At 45.8% G+C, this 19,379-nt stretch overlaps 1 protein-coding gene across 3 annotated transcripts in view; it reads right to left on the reverse strand.

Annotated features, from left to right (window-relative positions):
* The window catches only part of CTNNA1 (catenin alpha 1), a 113,195-nt gene continuing 93,816 nt past the window's right edge, over positions 1-19,379 (reverse strand). For 2 of the 3 annotated variants that reach the window (XM_065643835.1, XM_065643836.1), the window contains 7 exons: positions 15,704-15,904; positions 14,456-14,607; positions 11,914-12,024; positions 10,254-10,435; positions 9,383-9,488; positions 3,388-3,522; positions 1-1,654 (listed from right to left, as the gene is read on the reverse strand). In XM_065643835.1, the coding sequence (XP_065499907.1) occupies positions 1,367-1,654; positions 3,388-3,522; positions 9,383-9,488; positions 10,254-10,435; positions 11,914-12,024; positions 14,456-14,607; positions 15,704-15,904 (1,175 nt within the window). In that variant the 3' untranslated portion in view covers positions 1-1,366. The remainder of the gene's footprint in view (positions 1,655-3,387; positions 3,523-9,382; positions 9,489-10,253; positions 10,436-11,913; positions 12,025-14,455; positions 14,608-15,703; positions 15,905-19,379) is intronic. The other variant, XM_065643834.1, reaches the window with a different exon arrangement.

Consider the following 19,379-nt stretch of genomic DNA (forward strand, 5'->3'; position numbering starts at 1 on the left):
TTCTGATCAGCATTTTGGTATTGTGACAGCAATAACCTTGATACAGTAAATTATAAGCTGAACAAGGTAAATAAAATTATAACATAATACTGCCAAGGGCTCAGCTCTAAAATTTAGATGCAGTTTAAAACATTAACTACAGAGCGGGCTGCTTTCCATTTTAATGGGCGCTTTACAGAAACAGCAAACGCGACTTTGACCCGTGCAAGCGCTTCTTGTCGAACACCGGACTTCATTGGTACGTGCAGAACACACCGAGATTCCTGACATTTAAATAAGACAGCGAAATTATACCTTGTAGCTAGAGTTATCACAAACAACGGAGAGTCTAAATTGCAGGCTGAGCAAACCCGATTTGCTGGGTGCCTTTGGAAGCCCGAGGGATGCAGAGCAATTATGAGAAATGAGCACAAAGCCCATTTGCATCTGAAAGGCGGGGAGGGGGCGCAGGGGGGGCCGAGCGCGCGCCATTCACACCACACAATGCGCCGGCTGGTAAAAGCAACTTTATTAGTGTCCCGCAGCAAAATACATTAGTAATTTGTAACCAGGCATTAAAATTCCCGTCCGGTGTGGTACAGAAGGAATCAACCGCCCCCGTGATTGTGTTCTACTGGACCGGCTCTGGGCGTTCCCCTGGCGCTCGGAAACTCCTCGGAAACGTAAAAACCCCTCGGAATGGTGCGTGGGGCACACGTGGAGCCGACCCATGGGGTACCGGCCCCAGGAGCCCTGCGGAGCAGCGGCCGTGGCTACGGAGCACCCGGCGCCCCAGCAGAACCCGCCGGCCAGCCAGGGAGGCAGCTGCTCCAGATGTTTCCCAGCTGTGCTCACACAGCGCGGTTGGCGCCTGCGGTGTTTTCACAGCCCTTGAGCATACAAAGCTTGTTCCCTCTCCACCCCAACACCAGGAATACACTCTTACATAAAATACTTCAAATTTTTTTTCTTTTTTTGAGTGAAAAGATCTAATTTTCCCCTCTTGATCACAATGAAAAACCGCAGTCTCGGAGTAGCATGATTTGACTATTAGTGTTAACCATTAGTGTTACTGTAAAATCCTCTTTGGTTATAGAATATTTTATTTAAAGCGAGATTATACAAAATAATTCTTCGCTAGAAATACACCCCTGAAATCTAAAAGCAATCTAAATTAACACACTTCCGCAGGCTGAAGCTATATTGATAGGCCTTATAAATTTGAGTATTTCCCCACGTAATCTAAACAAAGTTATCAAAATTATATTAAGTAAATACACTTTGAGGAATAGTAAACTTTTGAAAAATCCTTAGAATATTAAAAGTAGAGTTCTGGAAGTAGCAGTAGTGGGCTAGAGAAAAAAATAACCGAGCCAGAGACCTTCCTTTAGATACTTTCCATGGCCTTGAACTCGCTGAGCGCCTGCACCGGGTTAACGTGTTTTTTCTGGGACGCTCTCTTGATTTTCGTTTGGGTTTCGTCTTGTTTCTCCCTCTTGACCAGGGGTTTCTTCTCCGGAGCCTTCATCTTCCAGGAGACGGCGGGCAGGTTGAGCGACGCCATGCCCTGCGACTTCTGGTACTTGGTGGAGGCCACGTAGGAGGCCTTGACGGTTTGCACCACCGCGTTCATCAGGTTCTTGGCTGCTTGGATGAGGGACATGGCGCTGTCCACCTGCCAAACCGCACCACGCAAGCGTTATGTGCCGGAAAAAACACGCAAACACGGTATTCCAGAAAACAGGACAGTCCTGGGGTGTAAGAGCACTCGAAAACTGATTTTTCTGGGTTTTCTTTTGAAATCTGAGGTTCTAAAATCAAGGTGGTGGTTTCCTTTGGACACAAACAAAAACCCAAGCGCAATGTTTGCCCGTGATCCGTGCCTTTCCCGTAGAAATGGCGATCGGAAAGATTTGTGTGCTGCTGTTTGCTTTTGTGACTAAGCTTTAACAGGAGCTTATTCTCTAATGAAATTAATAAAGCTGTAGTAATATCTTAATCACTGCCAGTAAATATTGAAATCAGCCCGGAATATTAACTTGTGTTGGAAAGGAAGCGATGCAACTGCATCTTCAGCCAGACCTGGAGCCCTTTCCCAGGTGGTTCCTGACTTATAAGAGCTTTAAAATGAGGAAAAAAGCTTTAGCTCCAGGTATATGGATGGGAAAGGATGTTGATGTTGAAGAGGATTTTACTTCCTGACGAGTGAAGTCCCTCGACTGGCAGAGATCTTCATCTGATAACCTGACAGAGGTTTAACACTAGTCCTGGCAATATTTAGCCCCAGCGAACAGGCTCGTGGAGAGCAGATAAAAGCCGGAGATGAGTCTACAGATGCCAGCCTGTTCATGTAACTAATTTATGGCAGAAGGGTATGTAAATCCTGAAGACACAGAATAACGGCAGTAAAACCCTGGAGTACGAATTACGGCGTAACGACATGTCTGCCTCTTCGACAGCACGATGCCTTTGGCCTCCCGCGACCGGGACGTGAGGCACAGCGCCGTGTTCGGCACAGCGCCGTGTTCGGCACAGCACCGTGTTCGGCACGTCCGCCCACTGCGCAAGTCGGGCTCGTTTGTACCAAAAAGAGATGTGCTAATAAGTTGAAGCACTTGAAATATCTGAATGGTAGGACAGGGTTAATTTTTTTTTTCAATTCGCTTTCAAGAATTCAGGTTCAATACTGGATTATCAGCCATTTCTGTCCTGCCTCAGTTGTGACATGGATGGGCAAAAAGGTATCAGTGATCAAATGTACCCATCTAGGGCAAGGAAGGATATGCCAGAAGAAATTCAGAATTTAGCTCTACTTCTCTCCCCCATACCCATCATCTAGATTCCTCTTAGGAGGAAGCATTTCATGAACTGTGGTGAAAAAATTATTTGCTAAGTAATGGCTGTCGTAAGGATGCAGGCTGGCCTACGGCAGCTTTGCGCTGTCATAGAGCAGCCACGAAAACCCCCGCGCCCTTCGGGGCACAGCTGTTTTGAAATACGGACATCTCTGGAGCATTGCAGGACCCCAGCGTGTTCCAAGGCTGTGCAGAGACACAGGGTAGGCTGAGCTCTGCTGATTAGAGTGATTTAGCCTCACCGAGAGTGAAAAATGGTCTGGAAAAACAGTGGGTTACACAAAGGTGAAGTGAATCTGTCTACAAACATAGCTGAGTAAGAAAAAGTGAAGCCTCTGTTGGTATTTTCCTCCCTTTCAAACAGTGTCTCCTTCAAGAACAACGAGGCAGCACAGGCAGTATTCTAAACTTTGCATACATTAACACTTTGACTGACTGCTCCAGCATCTCTTGTCTATATTCTAGATTGTTTAGCGTTAGAGCTTAGCTTGGAATAACTGTTACCCCTGGAAGAAAAACCGCCCAAACCAGACACGTCCCAGCTCATACGTACCCCAGACACAACCAGCTCCCCACCGAGGTTCTGAACTTCAGCCTTCACTTTGCTGCAGATGTTCAGCTGGTGGCAATAGAGCGCGATGCGCTGCAGGTAGGCGAGCAGGTCCTGCTTGCACGCTGAGTCGGGGCACTGCGAAAACAAAGGGCAAGTTTTACTGCGCGATCAGGGAAACCAGAACAGAAATAATTTGCGGAGAAACCAGACAGCTCCATTCTGAAATAACGAATGTGCTCCAAAGATTATGCCACTTTCTGCTGAGCTTTGGTTTTCAGACTGAGCAATACCTGGGCATCGCTAGATATAAAAACCAGAAGCAATAAACACGGGCTGCCAGAACACGGGGGCAGCCGCTGGAGAAAGCGGCTGGGGCTCCTTTCAGCTGCACAGCTGCCCTTGGGCTCCTGCGAGGAGGAGGAGGAGCGGGATGAAGGATGGTGCCCAGCCTTTCCACAGCAGGGTTGGTAACTACACTGTACAGGACACAGCAGCAATGATTTGACATTCAAGATCACAATTTGCCACTAGCAGATGTTGCCCGATCCAGCCGCAATTCTCAATCTTCAGTATTTTAAGCTAGGAAATGATAAACCCCAACAGTTACTCAATTACATGCAGCAAAGCAGATATTTTCCTGACTTCTGCTCCTATTTCTTAGCAGTGTGGAAACCAGATTCCTCACCAGGCATGAAATACAATTTTTCAAGTGCTCGCTGAAGCACTCATCTGTAAGATAAAAGTTACTTTTTCAGCTTTGCAATTGAAAGCCTGGGTAGGTACTGGAGACTGCAGTGCAGTTCGGAAAGCTGTTTTCTTCGGCAGAAACGAAGGGCCACCCCGCACTCTGCAGAACCGAGCGGCGAGATGATTAATGAGCCAGTCTCACGCTGGATTTCAAAACAAGAGGAGCCCTGCGGAGGGGCAGCCACAGTCCAAAGCAGGATCTGCAAGCATAAGACAAAAAGGCGACGGGAAACCTTTTTCTACCCATCCCAGTCCTGCGGTATCTTTAGGAACGGCAGCGAGTGTGGTGGGCAGTGTCTCCAAAGAATAATGGGCCATCTCAGACCTGTGGGCAGGCTCGGCTGGGTGAACACTGTGAATAAAGCAGCCGGCACGCACGGAGCTGCACGCACGCTTTGTGTGGTGCTGCTGCTGAAGGAACCCCAAGCAGGTTCCCGGGCTCCTGCCTGTGTGTGCAGCACGAGCAGTGACACCGAACAGTGACACCGAACAGTGACACCGAACAGTGACACCGAACAGCTCCCAGCTGGCAAACGCTGCGGCGCCGGCCAGCTCCGACCTCCAGCCGTGCTGCAAGCAGCGCCCAAGAGGATAGATTTCAATACATCTGTGATGGCAGAAGATGTTGCAATAGGGATGCCAGGATGTGACGGTACAACAGGCGATGTTCTGGCAGACCAGCCCCTGTGGGGATCTCCCACCCTCCTCAGATGGCTGCACCCCATTCAGAAACTCCTTAAAGCTCCACCATCCAGGCTCTTGGCACCCAATTCCTGGCCACTAAATGCAGGTTCACCACACGCATGTACAGAATCCAAATGCTTTTCACAGCCTCGCAGCTTAACTCAACCCAGCGGCAAGCGGGGCGACCGCCCTCCGCCCCTGCCCGACGCTGCTCGTCCCGGCGAAGCCAGGACCTTCTGCCTCCAGACAAGCACCAGAACTCCGCAGAACCACGAGTGGCCGCAGTGATTTAGCAGTGTGAGGTAAGGAGACACGGAGGAGCTTCCCTTCCCCCTTCCCGCAGCCCCCGCTCGCTCTGCCCACCCAGCAGACCTGGTCGAGATGGGCGCAGCTGGTGAGAGCTCTTCTCCACACAGCCCTGTGCACAGCAAAACCCCATTTCATCTGCTGCCCTGATCCTCCACGACGGACCATCAAACGAAGATTCATCATGGACACGCTGTGACTGGAAGAATAATCTTAAATGTGGCACCAGTTTACCACTTAATGCTTCCCTCAAGCTTATTGCTTCTGGCCACACAGCCTCTCCTCCCAGAGCAAGGTGAAAATCCCCTCCTGGTGTCAGCAGTAGCGTCGGAGCCCTAATTCTCATTGCAGATCTTTCCTGAGCTCCAGCCCGAGCTGTACAACAGGCAAGCAGGAACACAAGCTTCCCCGTACACAAAAAGCTCAACAGCAGAGTGCACCAGAGCAGGGCGGCGCGGCGCACAAGCGGAGGTGAGCAAACGGGGTCGCACTCACGCGGAGCGGCGGCTTCCCACAACACACACTGCGCTCCAAAAGGGAGTGCGGTTAATAAACACATCTGGTTTTGTCCAGGGCCAGAACAAGTGGGTTTTGACCCAGTGTAGCATTTCGGCACAGCTGTGTCTTCATGTAGCACCGTGTGGCGGGCTGCGGAGCTGGGACCCCAGGCAGCGCAGACACACACTCTGCACCGCAAGGGGGTTTTTGGCCAGCCAGGACGAGCACGTCAGGCCGTGCGACACAGGCTGCCGAGATTTGGATGGTTTTACGGGCATCTGGCCCGGCGTGGCCATAAACTAACAGAAATCACCCTCTCAGGCCCAAGGAAGGTAACGAAACAGCCGAAGTATCTGCAGCTCTTACGTGGGCACGTTGCTTCCATCAGTGAAGTGAAACCCGTGAATAACGAAGCAGCAAAGCTTGCTGGTTAATTTTTTAGGCTAATCAATATTAGTCAGCAGTACAAGATGTTTTAGAGAAAGTCCACAAATAGTGTCAGCCAAAGAGCTAATGAAAAGCTGAAATTACCATTTTGGAAAATGCTCTCCATCTCCCAAACAGCTCATCTAACAAAGTGAACGAGCAGCACAGCGGCAGATTGAATTGAATGTTGACAAATGCACAATACGGCACGTCAGAAGGACCGCTACACAATTCGAGGTACTTTATGGGTTGTGGGTTTATGGAAACCATTTAAGGAAAGACTCTCTCAAGGAAAGAGGCTGCCGCATGTTTGCTGATGGCTGAAGGAGGCAGCGAGACATTAGTGGGGGAAGCGGTTGAATAGGAAATATTATTTGGTTGTATATATCAATATGATGTGAGTTGGAAAACCACATCTGATACTGTGTGTGCTATTTTTATGAGCAGAATAGAGAATTCAGTTCAAAGACAGATGATGTTTGAATAGAGATGTAATACAAGATAAAAAAGAACATCAACAAAAAGACACTGCAGGTGACTGCATGAGCCCTGTCCTCTGCTATGCAGGAACACTCAGATAAAACCCAAAAGACCCAAAAGGCAAGAGTTTCAACACTGATTAAGAAAGATGACATTATTGTATTAACCTACAACAGCCACAGGCTCTGCAGAGCTGGCTGGGGAGGATTCCCACAACACGGCCACAGCGGATAGCGGTGGTGCCGACAGAAACCAAGGGTGTGGGGGACACCCCCGCCTCCCCAGAGCCCCAGAATGAGACGCTGCCGCAGACCCAGCAGTGGCTGTCGGCAAAAGCTCCACTGGCTGCTCCAGGTCAAATCCAGAATCCATTCCGGACAGAGCAAACGTGCACACACACTCGCTTCCTACCATCCCAGCTGAGCCTGCAGAGAAGCAGAATCACCTTTTTCTCCCTTTTTGCAAAGGAAAGGGGTAGGGAAAGACCGAAGAGCTCTCCCACGGCGTGTGCTGGTTAAGACAAGCCCACAACCCCCATCTCCACACGTCTGGTAGGTGTGAGCAACTGCAGAGCCTTTTCTTCTTCCCTCTATCTCCAGTCGAGGGATGGACGCCGCTGTACCAGTAATTGCCAGTAAAATGCCTCTGTACCAGCCGGGCTCGGCACTGCCGCTGAGGGAAGCTGCAGGCGGGCGGCGCGGGGCAGCCCGGCAGGCGTCACCAGCAGTGTCCCCAGGACAGCCGGTGGCTTTGCCCGGAGCAGCCCCCGCGGCACACGGACCCATCTCACCGCAGGACGTTCCGCTGGCAAGCGGGGCAACCCCCCCGCTTCCCCCAACCCCTTTCGATTTAACCATCGTGTATTGATACAGCCTCCCGCCACTATCAGAGAGAAAAAGCAACAGAATTTTTCTTTTGCTTTGTAAATATTTCAACGTTGAAAAAAAAAAATATGGAGAATCATTGTCTTGCTGCACATCATTTTTCTTTGTGTTGTACTCATAACTTCTTCATATTCCCCCATTCAAAACAATCAGGCTGCTGCTTTGAGTGAAAGATGGAACACCTTTGGGAAAACCCGCCAGCTGATGGCTGGACACTTTTCAGCAGACGTGAAATACCTCAGATAATAGCTTTTATGGTTTCAAAGGCAACGCGCTGTAAAACTGCCTGACGGCAGGAGTTAGGAGATCCTGACACGCTGACACGAGGGGTTGTGATTCACCCGGTGCCACGTGGCGAACAGGCCATAAAACCCCGTCCCTTCGTTAGAAGCCGGCGGGGAAGGCGTTAGAGCTGCCTGCGCCGCACGTGCGGGGTGACCGTCACACAGCTCACACCGCGATCGCTACGAGCTTCTGAAGACAACACGAGCACAGCTAATGGAACCTGCGCGCTGCCACTGTGAGTAGAGTATGGGGTCAGGAAGAAAAAAAAAAAGCTATATTCTTGTCAAAATGTCTAACTGTACAGTCCTGCTCATATTTATCTTTAAACACGTGCTTAATCTTTTACATTTGACATTCCACTAAAAGGAACCATTTAGTTTTCTTCTATATTTGGAAATGGCTCGGTGCAGAAAACCATAGACCAAGTTTGCATAAAACATGTGAATTGAAGAAAAAAAAGCATTGTAAACCTTCAGCCCAAGATCCCCTGAGATCTACAAGACAAACTGCTCCTTGCTTCATTTACCTACAGCAGAGGCGCACCTGAGTCTTCCAGAAATACGGTTGTCAAAATGCTACAGCAAGGACACCCATTTCAAAAAACACTTTTCAACTTTATTTCCCCATCGAACGTTTCTCACTGCATTATTAATAAATTAGGCCGATGACAACATCCTCTGGATGCAACATTTAAAGAGAGATCTGCATTACAAAGATTTACTCCCAGAGTGACAGGTTTTATTTGAAACCTCGCATTATGAATTTAAATTCGGAGAAGGACTGAAAAGCATGTGACAGCTGTACAAAATCAAGTTTAGCCCATGATCCCAGACTTAACCTACCTGCATTTCAGGGTCTCTCTTGAAGGCAGAATATTATTACTAAGCTGATGTTTCTCTGCAATCTGGGTGTGGACCAAGACCAAAGGCGCTTTCGCTTGGCCCAACCCAGTGTCTGAAGTGGCTCAGGACAGGCAGATGTGTTGCATAAAACCCCGAGCTGGCTGTACTCGTTCAATCCTATAGAATTCTTTTCAAACGCCTTTGCACATATATCACAACAACACGCACAACAGCCTGGGACAGTGTAGCAAATACCCGGGTTGCTACGTGCCTTCCTCAAAAGCCTCCATCAAGTCTGACTGGACACAAAAAAAAAAATACTAGAGATTTTTGAAAATCTATGAAGCATTTAAAAATTGTTAATATTAAAAAGCTGCTTCAAAATTAATATTAAAGGTTGTGCAATAGGTTACGTGCAATAATTGTGGTGTTGGCTATGCAGTCTCATCATTGCTTTGGAAAGTATTGGGCATATTCTGAGCATGACAGAAGCGACACAAATTCAGTTTCAGTCCTGTTCAGTTAGAGAAACTGGCCTAGATACTATGTGACATGCAGCAGTGGTGGCATATCGCTACTTTAAAATGGTAGGTGCTTGATTTAAGGCAAGGAGCTGCTCGCGTTAGCGCTGGACGGACTTGGCTGCTGACACTGCTTCAGGTGGCAGCAGAGCAGAGAGGACAAAAGGGCTAAATCTTCCAGCAGCAAACGTGGAAAATCAGTTTAAAAGCCCCAAAACCTGAAAACTAAACACATTTTCTTCTGTTCATCATGTCTGCAGTACTAACAGATCTCCTGTTGTTCATTTGTGCTGGAGGCTTATGGAAATGACTTGTGACTTACGTGGTCAGCAATGGTCCGTCCCAGCTTGTCCATCCTCGACCCGGCCTCCGCAATCTTCTTGGCTGCGCTAATCACATCTGACGTGTTTTTCAGTGGACCTTTACCTCTGCAAAACAGAACAGAGTCGACCTTCTAGCACCAGAAAACCAGAAGGGTGAACTATACTTTGCTTTACTTCTCCTATTCCATAGAGTACCGGAAGCAATTCCTTGCCCAATCTGCATAAGGTGGCACAGAAAGAGGGAGGTGTAACCATCACAGCACCTACATTTTCAAGAGCTTCACCCTTCCAACCCCTCCCCATATTTAGATTATATCTAGGAATAAAAACATCTTAAATTTTACTGTTTTAAGCAACATAATAATGATAAGAGAGAACATTTTAGAAGACAGATTTGCAATTTTCATGGAATGCAACATCAAATTTAAAAAATAGTGTTGTATAAAATCTGGCAAATGAATTTCAAAATGCATCAACCCCCCTCTTTTTCTTTTGCAAATAACTGTACTAGGAACTATTTCTGCAGTACAGCAATATCAAGAAGCCCATAGAATTTAATGTGGTAAGGAACTGAGCATATATATATAGAGAGATATATATAAATATATACTCCTAGGGACAAAAATCACCCTTAGGAAGGAAAGAAAGACAGGCAATGACTGCTGTGTATCTATAGCTCAATTTAAACAGTTATTACCACCCAGTCACTGCATAGTAATGCGTTTCCCGAGTTAACACGCAGACTTTAATAGGGCAACATTTAAAGGAAATTATAAGAAGTTAGACTCTAAGAGTACTTGCAAAATGTTCCACTGAAAGATCAGCATCCCAGCTGAGAAGGTGCTGTGCGCACAAATTAAAAAGACTCACCTGGTGAAGTCTGTCATTTCCATCATAATCATACACATTTGTTTGGCCAGAACAATTATATCGTTACCGCTGTCATCCCATTTTGATACTTCAGCATCCAATTTACTCTTTTCTTCCTGGAAGCTCGCGACTTGCTCGGCAATCTTTGCTTTTTGTTCTTGCGGGAGCTGAGCCATGATAGCCTGGAAGAAAGAGTTTGCTCACATTGTCTTATGGCACCACGTGTAGAAGGCTTTTTAGAACATTTCACTAATAACCAATTTAAGTCACGTAGATGGGGGATAAAACTTTCATAGCAATACTCTATCTTGAGGCTTTACAGAACCATTTCCTTCCATTTTGAACCAAAGTTTATGCCCTTTCTTAAGAAAGAGTGCCCAGAAAGACAGGTTGACATCTGAAACATGGGCATTTGCACGATCAAATTGTTAGACACCAAACAAGTTTGCCAGATATTACCATCCACCAAAGAAAAACTGCGTGAAAAACTGCCTTTTCTACAAGATGTAAGAGTTTTAAAAGGAAATGCCACTTGGGTGTCTTTCAGTGTTGCAATGCACACAAGAAATATAACAAGTCTCTCTCCTGCAAAGCTAGATGTACTATTTTGAAATGTGTACTGAGAAAAAGTAAGTACAAATAAAGAATATGTGCTTACTCCTGAATAAAATCTATTAGTCCAGGTTTACAGCCTGTATGAGACTCCATGCCCTTGCCTCCATAAATACCAGGAGCATTCGTGCCTCCAGGAGCAGGTGAAAAGGAGTTTTCAGTACAAAAAAGCCTCTGGCAGCAGCTGTGCTAAAAGCTAAATTAGAAATCTCTACATTTAAATAAAAGGGGGGGGAGATGGATACGGGAATAGAGAGTGCTCGTACAAGGAAGGAGAGCACAAAAAATACTCCCAGTTAATGTAATTCCAAAGCCAACGTGGCAGAAGTCTGATAAATAAGGCCTAACTCCTTCTTACCTGGTTTCAGGCTAAAAGAGCCTTCACAAAAAAATCTTTTGTGGCACTTTCCCAAGAGTGTAAATTATTATCGATCCAGAAGGGGACATGTCACATAAAAACAATAGATAAGGCCTTCTTTTCCTTCAATGTACTGATTTTACGTTTTCACCTATTAATGATTATATATCACCTATCTGTGCCTTCATTTTTAACAGACATAGGAAATGTGGTTAGTTTAAACGATTTCATTTTTGAGCTCCTCTCAACGTTGTCCTGATGAAATGCTTGGTGGCCAAACCCACACCAACACATGTGTGAGAAGGTATTTTGTAAAAATTTCTCAGGATTTGCCTGTTGAAAATAGCATCAGTACAATGGAATGATTTGCCCTCTATCTCCCCGCAGACGCTCACCTAACTAAACGTTAATGCCAACATCTGTGATGTCAGAGAGTTCATTGGTATTAAAAGGATTTTGATTTTTCAGAAGATCCAAAATAAAACACAAGACGTTTCTCACATCCATCAGACAACACTCGCCGTGTTGCCCTTAACCTCCTTTTCAGAAGAAAACTGGAACCAAAAAATGCCAGTTTTCTGACCCACCATTCTCACCACCACCCCCAAAACATTTAACCTGGATTTTCAAAGCAAGTTGAACTGTCTCTTGAAGGAGGGTCGTGGTTTTATAATTTTATTTCTTCCTTACCCTCGCACTTTGTCCAGCAATGAGCTGATCATCTTCAGTCTGAATACTTGTTCTGCTCCGGACGTCAAAATCCTCGGTCTCAAAGTCAGAATCATCCAACTCTTCAGGAGTCTGAGGGAAGAGTAATTCAATACAATCAAACAATAGATTGCATGGCTCTAAAAATGAACAAGAATATTATTTTTCAAGCAGACAGAATGGAAATAAGCGAATGTAAAAATTATTCACTGTTTTCAACAAAAAGGTAAATATAGGGACTGTATCCAGCTTGTGAACACATGTGATTATATATGCTCGACTGCTCCAGTTAAACACCATAGGGATCCCCAGAATTACACACCAGTAACTAAACACCTGAGATATGCAGGACGCCAGTGCGCCCAGGATGAGAAACACAGAAACCAAGTTTTTGCAAAACGAACGGCATATTTGCAACTTGGTTAAACGTAAAAGCTTCGCTTGAGATTCTGAAGCTAAAATTACACACAGCTTTAAGGCTCGGTTCAAAACCACGGACGTCTTTAGCACAATTATGAATCAAAGCAGTGACTAAAGTAACGACAGATAAAACATATCGAAATTTATTCTTATCCCCCAGGAAACACTGAAAATTTTTAGCTAGTAAGGGCCAGCTTTATGCTGTAGGCTAAACACATCTGACCTAGTTCCTGCTTGCCTAGGATTTATTTTTGCTACTGCCAGTCTATAGCTGGCAAACTTTTCATAAAGCTTATCAAGTTTAAACAGTGTGTTTGTCAAAATACTACGTCTTTGCCTAGAGTGGCATTCATGACAATTTTGCAGAGCTCAATCAACAAAGAACTTCCCCGATAAACGCAATAAATTGTGTTTAACAGATAAGATGCAAACAAAGCCCTTGTTCTTCAGATTTCTTTCCTATGATATGAATTTACAAGCTTGTTTTCCAATACAGACATCTTGTGATACAGTTAAAATATAAGACAGAGATGCACAATGGTTGCAAAAAAGCAAAGGTGAATATGCTGATAATCAGGACCTCAGGTATTTCAGCTGCCATTTCCTCTCCATGCCTTGAAGAACAGAGACATCCACAAAATCAGAGATATCCACAAAATCAGCATAAGGACATCGACTAATCAGGAGCTCAGCGTATCAATATTTAAAAAATTCAAAAATAAACAAAACCAGTTCTGCTGCATCTTTAGAAATGGGTTATGACTCTCCAGCCCCCTTCTGTGCCCATCCATCCCAAAGCCCTCTGGATAACGAATACGAACATTTGAAGTTTTTGACAGGTCATGGCTGTGTCACCAGCGAGCTGCCGTTAGGTCCTGGCAGGCGCACTAAAGCCGCGGCACAAGGGGAAACGTCAGCGTTCCTGGCATCGCCAGCTCGGCTAATTAGTGCCGACGTGGAACTGGCAGCCGTGCTTTCATATCCTGAATAACAAGGGCTTCAGTGGGGGGGGGAATCAAATTAGTTTGTCTGCATAGCAGGAAAGCACTGATATCTTCATCTAACATTGGTTGGCTATAAATCCTGAGCTTAAGTTTGAAAAAAATTATATGGAGAGCACATATGTGGTTGTCAGCTTTTCTTCTGATTTTCCATCTGATTCTTTGCTTTAAGCAGGAAACATGGAAGATACTATTGCAACGGTTACTATAATCATATAATCTGGGGCTGTATGTCCTCAACTTACTTATCACCAAAATGCATCTGCCATGGTTACCATTCTGAAAGAATAGGACAGTTTCTCCGCAAGGCACTTAGGTTTGAGTCAGAGCGGTATACGAGGAAAAAAGAAAAAAAAAAGGAATAAAACCCCTACATCAGTTTTCACTGTGTGTGGTTCCTGCCCGTTTTTATCAAGCTAAGCTTCAAGAAACATGCCCATGGGTCAGCTCAACCAGAACTTTCTTTTCTGCATCCATTGGATCCCCGCTCGCCGTCCCAGCCCAACGCACCCGACCCCCAGGAACAAGGACTCGGGGTCACATTCCCCGCACCTGAGTCACACAAGCACGGCAGAGACAAAGCCTCTGTCAACTGCTCCCTGTTTACCGAGGTGAGCCAATTAACAAATTACATGCTCTGGGAACTACAGACTGAGCTCATCTAAACCTGTTTTTGACTAACTAGCATTAATTCTCAAAATGTACTTAATCAAGAGCCATCAGGGTTTATTTCCAAGCTCTCAAACCATCAAAAAGCATCTGTAGTCATGAATCCACTTGCTGTTGTTAAATCAAAGGTCACTGATTTTAGCATATTAACAAGCAAGGCATTAACATGATATTACAAAAGAGGCGTGAAGGGTATTTAGCTTCACAACTCCGGCTATCATTGATGCTCAGATCTGTTTAATGAATTTGAAGCGAAACGTACTTCTGAAGCACTCCACCGAGTGATTAGCAGTTTTCAAGACTCAGAATGTTAATATGAGCTAAATGAACATCTTACGCTGTCTGCTCTCGATAAAACTGATGCGTGTCAGTTCAACAGAGGTGGGGGTAAGTGCGTGGAACAGCAGAAAGCTGTTTAAATAAGTTGTGCTCACCCGGATCATCAGTACGGCTTTCCTGATGTCTCGTATCCCATCGTACACCAGTCGCGATGCGTCGATAAATTCATTTTCATCCATGGGCTGAGCAGGGTCTGAACTCAGTGCTTCCACAGCAGCTTCGACTTGCTCAGTAAACCGCGGCATAACTGAATTATAACACAAAATAACAGTCAGTCCCCAACCCGGGGCCATTTTCTGTGTGTGTTTCTTGTTGTTAACCGTAACTGGAAGCTCTGCAGGGGTTCCATTTAAATTCAAAACATTTGTTACAGAAGGACACAAATACTGTAGCTCGAGTCTTCTGTGCACTTCAGTTTCTGTTACGCTATTGCTATTTGTTTTTTTCCTTTTAGACAGTGAAAAACTTATCACACCCTTCTACTGGACAAGGAGAAAACACCTGTGGAAGCAGTTAGAAATTACAGGATAAAATATTAAGCATTTGTTTAATATTCCCTGTAGATGTACACAACTTTTTGGGGAAAAAGCCCAATATTACCACCACGAAGTTCAGGTTTAAAAGGCACGGAAGAGGGCAGGTTGTGCTGCTGTACTGCAGTGACTCACTGCACCCCAGACATGACATCGCACAACCATTCACAGGCTGCTCCTTTCTTCAGTGTCACCCTTGATTCTTCATCAAAGTTGTAATTAAAGCAAAAGTAACAACTAATAGATGGCACAGCACTCGTTGAAGCGAGCGGAATCATTCCTTACCCTATATGGATGTCACCAGCTAGGTCGCAGGAAAACACCCTTATTTATAATTTACACGTGGATGACTACGACCTACAATGTTTCTTTAACAGTTATAAGGATATTTTACAAAATTTACCCTAAATTATTACCCCAACATTTATTCTACTGGGCCAATGCAGCAGAAATCTTCTTTCCGGATGCTGAAGGCTGGCAGGTCTGGTCCAACACTGCAAGATGACCAGCAGAACTTTCAAGCCCCAACTCATGGTTTGGGACCCATTCCCCGGAGTCTTGCCTTTCTACAGCTCAGCCCATGACAGCAAACACAGCCAGGAGACCTGGGGCACTGCCGAGCTTTCAGCCAGTCAACACGGCAAAATTACATTTCTCGTTTTGCAACAGCTCTGCAAATAACTCCCACTAATTCTCATTACAGTATGTAAATGGAGTCTCTAATAGATTTCACAGGTACATTAGTATCTGGCCGCCTGTGCGCTTACAAGCAAGATGAATTCAGGGATCTTGGGAGTAACCAGCTCTTACCTGTGTTGGACAGTAACTTTGTCGCTTCCAACACCTTCTCGGTGTAGACTCCCGGTTCGTAGTTATCCATTTCGGAAGTGACAACGTGAATGACTCGAGCAGCACGGCCGCGAATTGCACCAGCTGTGCGGTCTAACCCATCGACATCTTTTTCTTGGAGAGCAATGACACATTTGTTTACATCTTCTAAAATATGATTCTCTGGTGGTAAAAGAAGGAGGATTTAGATGGTAATATCTTCTTTTCTGTTGCAGTCATCAGTATTGCTATTTCTCAGTCTGTGATCTGCTCTATAAACCTCCAGCGAGATGCTTTACAGCGTTAATTTTTAAGCTTGCTATGAGCAGCAAACAGCTGACCTTCCCAACCAGGTGTCAAAAACCCACCTCCGTCCATTCACCTCCTGCCATCCACACCTCTTGCCCCTGTTTGTACTCAGCTTCACCAACAGAACAGCTGAGTTCAGCTGAATTCTCCCCCAACGTGCTTCTTTCCATATTCCTCCCCTGGACTGCCAAACCCCTTTTCCAAACACTTGCAAACTGCTCCCGTCATTCCGCGCATGTGGGGTGATGAGACGCCCTCCCCAGCGTCACACCTCATCCACCCAATATTTTAATAGGCCGGGCCCGGCGGCACATTCCTACCTTCCCTACGCAGTGCTTTCCTACAACCACGCATTACAGAATATTAAACTGGTAGTCCTCCATTCAAATTTAAGACACGTAAGATATGCGGTGATTAATGCAGAAAGTGTTCCAGCAACTCAGTACTCATTGCCTTTTAAGAAAAAAAATGAAGCCAAGAACTTTGTTTGTAATTTCCTCCTAGAATATACATTTTAATTTTTATACAGAGATATCTTCCCCCATTGATCAAGTCCAAGAGGCTCATAATGAGTAAAACCCCTTGAGAGATGGTTGAAGATGCCTACAGAGGTTGGCATCCTCATTTGGGGAATCCTACCCAAAAGGTCTTCCAAACACCGTTAGAGACTTCTTTAATACATCAGTACCGACGCCTTGCCGTTGCCCTCCAACAGCAGCATTTGGGCTGCTTGGTAAGGAACCAACTTGGAAACATTTCTGCTCTGTCACTTAAAATAGTTTCCAGCGTTACTTACCATTGACTTAATCACGCTACGCTGCCAATCCGTGCCACTGAAGTGGCTTTTATTCCCTGCGCAGGTAGTAAAAGAGCCATTTTGCAAGAGTTTGAAGAGATGAGAAGCCCATAGAGTTGACTGATGGCGGATTTGTATAAACTGGCTGAAAGGATTGCTGCTGGAAGAGCTACGCTTCATTTACATAAAATTAACAGAGCCAGGTGCAATATTGCGAGACTTTCTGTAAGCAGCCTGAACAAAAACTACACTTGTGAAATCCCTCTGAAGCGACTCAGGCTGAACAAGTTCAGCTGAGGGCGGAGAGGAGCAGGTTCATTAGTGCTCTGACAAGTCAGCGAGCAGGCAGCCAAGGTACAAGAGCTGCGGCGAGGAGCGCACGGAGCTTTGGTGTTTAAAGGAAGAGACAGACTTCCCTGCAACAGTAAAAAGAAAAAGCATCGGCGTCAGGCCAAAACACAGACAGCTTATTGCTTGGATTCCTCCACGAATAAATTAAGCTGCAGACCATTTAAAAGCCTCTTTGGATTATATGAACTTTAATAAAAGGCATCGACAAAATGAGGCTGAATATTTAAATACCTGCTGATCATTTAATGTCTTTTGCAGATGCCAAGTTCCCAGAAAGACACTTCTACGGAAAGCTGATCCCTGATGGGGCCGCGGGGAAGTGCGGGACTGTCAGGTGCATCCGCTCAGGTTTTACTCTCCGGCTGGACGATAACAAATCGGATTTGACACTGTTCTGTGTGCTTGGATATACACACACCGCTACCTGTCCTACGGGCATACGGGCCGCAAGTGTCTGGCACAAAATGCCATCTGCTGAGGCCGGGGTGGCAGAGCCCCAGGACCGCTGACGCACGGGTTCAGCGCCAGGGACACGATCACACCGTCCCCGTGCCGCGCTGGAGAGAAACCTCCCACAACAGAGAACGTAACACAGGCAACGGCAAAGGGATCTTGTCCTTTCTCCCTATGCTGTGGTTTGGCAACGAGGTGAGAGGAAAGACAACACTTCTCAAAAAAAAAAAAAGAAAAAAAAAAAGATTTTTAGAGCAAACGAGGAAACTGTGAAAAGCTAACGGAATTGAAAGTATCCCACAACTGTCAATCCTCAGTCCTCCCCACCAAACACCTCCCACCTCCACCCACCTCCCCATTAAAGGGATTAAGAAATCCTTTTCCAAACATCCCAAGAAGCCTGTGAGGGAGTCTGGGGGCTCCAGGACAGCAAAAGAGCAACAGTCCGGAGATGAAGCCACAGATGTATAAACGTAGCTCTGCTTCCCTGCTGTGTCCCCTGCGGAAGGTCTTAGGACAACTTTCAGGCTGGAGCCTCTCTTGACATGGGACACTGGAGGACCAGGACAGGCAGCAGTGTCAGTGCGCGTGGTTATGGAACCAATGCTTGAGGGTTCATACACTCGTAAATACCGTATTCATCTTGTAACCAAGAGGATAATCAGCGGGCCCAGGCAATATTCATCTGGAGGCTCTTAAGACAAAAACGCTCCGCTATGATGGGCAGTCTCTTGCGTAAACCTCTGTCAGCAGCAGAGGAAGAGAAGGCAGCAAATGGAATGATTTTTTTAGAGGGTTTCAAAGGAGATCCAGATAATTTCAGCACATTGGATTTGACAATTACACAGAGATAGCGGGCACACAAACACAGCCCGCGTACTCGGGGAAGGCACTGACAAGAGGGATGAGAATTACAGAAGGTAGAGAAGAGCTTTGAAACATGGAATAATGAACCAGGCAAAGACTCCGCAAGTCAAGGAGGAGACGACTGACTAAGCATACAACACAAGTCTCTGCATTTACAAGCGGCAGGAAGAAAGCCAGTAGGGAAGAAGAATCTCTTCGCCATCTACTACAACCAGGGGCATCAGGTGAATCAAAGAGGCGACACTGCAAAAACGAGGAGGTTCTTCACACGGAGCACAGCTGGGCTGTGAATTTTGCACAGGATGATGGAGATGCCGACGGTTTACAATGGTCGGAAGAGCAGCTAACACAAGCTTAAATGAGACAAATCTGTCAAGGACTGTTCAGTAGATAGCACCTCTGATGCTGGAGCTTCTGCGCTGCAGATCACCCCTGGTTGGGAGCGGACAGAAAGATCTTTGCAGGACTCCTCACTATTAATCTCCCGTGTACCGACAATTAGCCACCACCAGACCGCTGTCCTAACTCAACAGGCCTTTCTCATACCGTGTCCTTCCAAGAATGTTGGAACCAGTGAGACTATCTGCAACACTGGGCATTTAAGTATCCTTATTCTTGTATGTATGTATTATCTAAACCCAACATCTCTTTCATCAGGCCTTTACTTGTACTTAATTAATGCAATTCTGTGGCATAAGCTGAACAACGAAGCCTACACTTCATGCTGGACAGCACGGCACACTGTAAAAATGTGGTATTTTACATATGTATACACACGTATGTACACACACGTATGTATACACACGTATGTACAAACACACACACAGACCCACAAGAACACTTCTTAATCTGCTTACATCCCAGTTTGCAGCTGATACAAAC

This window comes from Caloenas nicobarica, chromosome 13, assembly GCF_036013445.1.
Source record: "Caloenas nicobarica isolate bCalNic1 chromosome 13, bCalNic1.hap1, whole genome shotgun sequence".
Lineage (NCBI taxonomy): Eukaryota > Metazoa > Chordata > Aves > Columbiformes > Columbidae > Caloenas > Caloenas nicobarica.